The sequence below is a fragment of the Fundulus heteroclitus genome, chromosome 22 (genome assembly GCF_011125445.2).
Source record: "Fundulus heteroclitus isolate FHET01 chromosome 22, MU-UCD_Fhet_4.1, whole genome shotgun sequence".
NCBI classification, from domain to species: Eukaryota; Metazoa; Chordata; class Actinopteri; order Cyprinodontiformes; family Fundulidae; genus Fundulus; species Fundulus heteroclitus.
The window spans coordinates 14,572,732-14,578,731 of NC_046382.1; the positions used below are offsets into that span (position 1 = coordinate 14,572,732).

Sequence of the window (6,000 nt, forward strand, 5' to 3'; positions counted from 1 at the left end):
ATAAAGGTGCGTTCACGCTGAACATGAATTCGGCGACAATGTCCCCACTTTAGCGATTCCGGCAATGGCTGACGTCCCCACGACAGCAAGTGTACAGCGGGCGACAAGCCAGAAATACAGCAGTACAATGATGCTATTTAGCGACGCTTTCACTTAACAGCTACTCCAGTCTCCTCACGCACTTTTCTCCAGGCTTGGTCCTTTCTGGACTTGTCTCGTTAGTAGTAATTGGTTGAGTCATAGAACTCAGGCCGACCGCAGACCACCACTATCAGCTTTTCTTCCAGAATGAATGAAAACTTCTTCGTCTCCACTGCAGTCCTTCGCCCCACGTCACAGCAACATCCATTTCCTGATTGGTTGTTGCGGTGGGACAATAGGAAAAAGTTCAGATTTTTCAACTCCAGCCACCGTCTCTTCACATCCATCGCAGGTGTCGTGTCGCTCTGGCTTCACTTTAATCGCCAAAATAGCGCCTTTTTAGGCAGACTGTTGACTTACTGGGTGAGGACTCAATATTTTGAACTGGATCTTATTTAGGAGACTGAATACAAATGAAAACCACAACTTTCCGATTTTTGTTTTAATAGATCATTCTGAAATACATCATATTCAGATTCACTTTATTAGCCATTTGCAGTTTTACCTGCATTGGAAAAAAATGTGCAAGTAGCTCAGAGTGCAAAGTCAACGTAAACACATCAGAGGACACAACATAGAAAACAGACAAACAAAGCCACATGAAGCCTCAATATTACATGCAGCGCCCTGCCAAAGTGTTCACACCGCTTGGCATTTTTCATGTTTTGTTGCCTCTAAACAGGATTGTTGATCAAACAATCCTGTTCTAAACACAGATTCTCAATTGGATTGAGGTCTGGACTTTGACTAGGCCATTCCAACACATATAAATGATATCCTTTAAACCACTTGAGTGATGCTTTAGGGTCATTGTCCTGCTGGAAGGTGAACCTCCATCCCAGTCTTGCATCACAGGCAGACTAACACAAGTTTTGTTCAAGAATATCCAGGTATTTAGCACCATTCGACTCAGGCCAGTTTTCCAGTCCCTGTTGCTGAACAACATCCCCACAGCATGATGCTGCCACCACCATGTTTCACTGTAGAGATGGTGTTCTTGGGGTGATGGGATGTGTTGAGTTTGCACCAGATGAAGAAAAGTTACATTTTAGTCTCATCTGACCAGAGCTCCTTCCTTCATACATCTGGGGAGTCAGTCCACGCGCCTTTTGGCAAACTCAGAACTTGCCTTCATATTTTTAAGACTAAGCAGTGGCTTTTTTTTCTGGCCACTCTTCCATAAAGCCTAGCTCTATAGAGTGCACAGCCTATTGTGGTCCTATTGTCAGATCCTTTCATCTCTACTGTGGAGCTGTGCAGCTCCTCCAGGGTGGCCTTTGGTCTCTGTGCTGCCTCTCTGATTAATGCCCTCCCGGTCCGGTCTGTGACTTCTGGTGGGCGGTCCTCTCTTGGCAGATATGTTGTGGTACCAGGCGCTTTTCATTTGAAGATGATGGATCTGATGGTGTTCTGGGGGAAAATCAAACATTTTTCCTAACCCCACCCTGACTTGCTCTTCTCAACAACTCTTCTTGGTGTGATGCCTCTTTCTTAGTGGTGCTGCAGCCTCTGGGGCCTTTCAGAAAAGGTGTGTTTACACTGACAGGTCGTGTGACGCTGATTGCACACAGATGGACTCAATTTCCCTAGTTATGTGAGTTTTTGAAGGTAATTAGTTGCACCAGAACTACTTAAGGGCTTCACAACAAAGGGCCTGGGTTCATGTGCACAATTTTCAGTTTTTTATTTTCCATTGTTTTTAAAATATGTTTCCTAATTATGACTGACTATTTTATGTAGATCCATTACAAAAAAATGAGATTGAAAAACAATTCAGGTACAGGCTGGACTGTAACAAATTCAGTTTAAAGGCACAGGGTTCGAATGCTTTTGTAAGGCACTGTATAGAATAATCCTTCCACTTACACAATTATACAATATTTATTGTTAGTCTGTGACATTAGATCTTAACAAATGCATGCCATTTGTGGTTGGAAAGTGACAAAATGTGAAAAAAGTTGTGGTTAAACTTTTTTTCTAATAAATATTTCAAAGTTCAGCTGTGTCTGTGTTGAATAAATGTGACGCTACCTATTTCTTCTGTCAAAGGTCAAAGTGAGCTCGTGTTTTCACCAACAAATGTTCCTGCTGATCAAGCCTCTCCCATCTCTTTGTAAGATAACGATCAAGCAACTTATACAAAATCCTTCCACTTTGTAGAGCTTTACTTTACGCACGCCGTTACCCATTCCTGTGCTTCAGAGGCCAAGATCAAGCCGGCGGTCTCTGCCCCTCTCAGCACCAGGCCACCCACACATTCCCCAGGTTGAAACGACAGAGCGGCAATCAAACCAAAGAAATTGTCGTGCTCACCAGAGAGCAGAGTCACACGCTCCATGGCCAAAGAGGGGATGACAAGTCAGCGGTCCCATCATTGAATCCAGGCTGCTACGGTAAGATTGGGGAACATCTGCACAACATTCATGCTCTGCAGAAGGCATGAGCTCCATCTCCCAGCCAAGTGACGGTGGTGGTAAATCTCTAAAGCTCTAATAAAAAGACTGACTGATGCAGGTATATCAGGCACCACTAGGTGGAGCCCAAGCATCACCTTACTGCACATTAAACAACTGCTGCATCAGATGACTGCAAAGAGGGCTGCTGCTTTTTTTTTTTTTTTTTTACTGTAAATGTTTCATCTCTTGTTGCTAAGCTTTCCATTTGACCCCTTTAGATAAAGATGATGATGATGATGATGATGAACGCAGCTTAACGCAGACAGTGACTCACAGACTTTCTTCAGACAACACTTCTCCATCCTCCTCCAACTCCCCTGCATCCAGCAGCCAGAGCTGGCTCAGCAGCAAGCAGCGCTCCCACTCTTTTACGTCTGGTTAGTTTGCAGCGGCTCACCTGAATTTGATCGTTTATCCGCCTTCATTCGGGCCAGAACTCATTTTTTTATTCTACATTTCAGCAACGTACCAGAAGATTAAACCCACGCTGAACTCCCCAGGAGGAGGGGGAGTGGAAAAGGGATCCAGCTACTGTGTGACTCTGGTAGTTGGGGGCAGTTCGACAGACAGCTCGTCAATAAGAAGAAGCCTGGAGCCTGCGGTGCTGCCCTTCCCTTCACGGCAGCCAGACATGTATAAGGACTCTGCTCTGAAGAGCTACTCCAGCCTCCCGCGACCTCGCAACAAATCTGTCTTCAAAAAGTTCTTTGGGAAAAAAGAGCCCTGAGCGTATACATGTTGTTGATTTTTTACAGATTGTTTCAAACGTGCAGTGCACATGTAAAACAGAACCACGCTACTACTGACCGTATTTATGAGCAAAAACACTTATATGTGTGACCTGTTTGAGATAAATCACTTCAGAGCCCCCTTAAGCATCCTCATGAGTAACCTGTTTTGCAAGTGTCTCTTTTTTCACGTTTATAGGTCAGATAAAACTAACACAACTGTTAGCGTGCACTGTGTGCATACGGTCATCATGGGTGTGAATGTCATATTCATTAAGAGTATAAAGGACTTGTTTGAACAGTTTGCTGTTTCAAGGTGAAATGCCAGCGCAGTTTTTAAATTAAATTTAGTTAAAAATGAAGGATTGGATGCACAAATTTGTAAAATTGTGTGTAATTGATACAGAGTCAAAAATACCCAAAGAACCAAGGAACACTGTACCGACTTTCTATCATGGAGGTGGTAGCATCATTCTATGTGTCTGGTACCCTGTTGGTAGGATATTAAAGCAGGAAAGGACCTCCAAATTCATTAACCTCAAGCTTATGAATGCATACATACACCCCTATCACTATTTCGTTGAATTTTCCTATCATACATTCATCACTGGTATGTATGTCATATTATCTTTGGCTTTTATTGTGTTTGGACTCTTTGTTCAGGGTGGAATGATCATGCATCAAAGACCTGATTGTGTTGCTTTTCGGATCGACACTTTCTCAAAATCAAATATGCATCCTCACTAATATTCTGCGAAATGTTCCTCGCTAGGTTGCGGAGAAACAACACAATGTGCGTCTAATCTCCATCTAAATGAGTTGCTTTGGGTAGTATCTGGCTTTCATACAAATTCCCACTTTTCTTTGCAGAGTTGAGGTTGCCACATCAGCTAGGCCCTCCCAAAAGCTGAAAGTTAGCCTGATTATTTTTTTTTTCAAACCAATTTTGATATAACTTGCCTTTAAATATGAGTTAAAAGTTAAATAATTTGTCGACAATCATTTGTCTTCAATGTCCCCACCAGGTTGTGTAATGCACCGGTACAAGTGGCAGTGAAACAAAGCCCCGCCACCAAGCTTGAGACTGGCACTATTTTCTAAGGTCTGAAAGCTTCACCTTGACCTTTCCAAATATACTTGTCTTAGTATATAAGCTCAGTCTTTTCCTCATCTGTCCATAAAACTTTATCAGAGGACGTTTGGATTGGCTTGAAGGTGTCAATTTTTCGATCATGTACTTCTTTAGTCAGCACCCTCTGAATCCCTGATGCCTAAAAAGGTGTCACTGTGGTCAGTAACCCCACCGTTGCAGTATCTTCCATTTTGGTGCTTCCAAAGTTCATTTTTGACCATTAAAATATTTATTTTATTTTGAATTAACAGTTTGGGCCAGACAGATTAGGCTCTGACAGAGTTGGGTCTCCCTATTGGACAATGATCCAAAAGCCGCCTTAATGTTTTCAGAAAAGTCTCAAATTCAACCATATGTATAACACTGGGCCTGTGTGGCTCAGAGCAAATTCTCAATAATTTTAAGCTTCTTTATCGAGTCTTACAACTGTTGGTGATTAAAGTCAATGACATTCATGCTCATGATGAGTGTATGTAAACTTCTGCCTGTTACTACATATGTAGATTTTGATTGTTTTGGGTCAGCAGTTTTGTATATGTTATTTTTCTGTTTTTGGATCAGCCGTTCCCTAACGTTTTATGACCAAGTATTAACTAAAAGCTGAGCTCTCAGTGCCTTTGGCTGCATTACATTAAAACCGGTCCTCACCTATGAACTCACAGTTTGATACTGTTTGATCTTGTATGATTTAACCGTTTTCTTTTTTCCACCTTCTGTGGCAAAGACTAAATACATGATAAAAAAAAACCTTAAACGAGGTTTTTGCTTTTGCTGTGATTAAACATTCAATTGTCAACACGACTGGTGGTTCAAAAAAATTTTTTTTTTTTTTTCGTCATGTCTAGAGTATTTTGAGAAGGAAGGCGAGGAGATGAAAGGAGAGATTAAAGGTCGGCAAGGCTAAGAACATCTCAACATTATTTTCTTTTTGCATATTAAAATCTGACCCCATTCAGAGATGTGATGTAAACATACATAATCAGCCCTTCATTTAAAGCGGAGGAACCAGACGCTCTCTGTGGACATGGTTGCATAATGAATTCGACTCATGAAACGTTTGCAAACCCATGCTGCTTAGCATTGCAAAAATATTCAAGTGTCTATGTCTGCATCTGACTAGTTATAGCAGAAAAGAAAATTATTCTAAAAAGGTTTTAATGTTTACTGTGGAAAAAACACAGAAGGAAATTGGTGTAAGCCGTTTACTGCTTTGGGTGTGTGGTGCTGTTTGTACAACCAGGGTTTGAACAATGACTACCACTGAAAAGTGTTTGAACTCTAAAGGCTTAAACGCCATGAATGAGTTTACTTTAATTTCACGCCATGTAGCCGTATTTGTCACTTGTATGCAAACAAAGTGGTCGAAAGTGTTTTGGGGAAGTAAAAGACGAACACAGCAGACAGGTCAGTTTTTGGGGCAGTGAAACTTAACTGTCTTCCGTTTTCTGGTGGTGGTGTTTGAAAGCTGACAGCAGCACAAATGTTAGAATATTAGATGAGGAGGATTAGAATAGAAAATAAATAAATTATGTCATGATTTTCT

General features: G+C 41.5%; 1 protein-coding gene across 7 annotated transcripts in view; it reads left to right on the top strand.

The window, feature by feature from the left end:
* Positions 1-5,275, top strand: part of LOC105916020 (spectrin beta chain, non-erythrocytic 1) — a 57,344-nt gene extending 52,069 nt beyond the window's left edge. For all 7 annotated transcript variants that reach the window (XM_036125868.1, XM_036125870.1, XM_036125874.1 and 4 more), the window contains 4 exons: positions 2,191-2,254; positions 2,344-2,534; positions 2,816-2,974; positions 3,059-5,275. In XM_036125868.1, the coding sequence (XP_035981761.1) occupies positions 2,191-2,254; positions 2,344-2,534; positions 2,816-2,974; positions 3,059-3,324 (680 nt within the window). In that variant the 3' untranslated portion in view covers positions 3,325-5,275. The remainder of the gene's footprint in view (positions 1-2,190; positions 2,255-2,343; positions 2,535-2,815; positions 2,975-3,058) is intronic.
* The last annotated feature ends 725 nt before the right edge of the window (positions 5,276-6,000 follow it).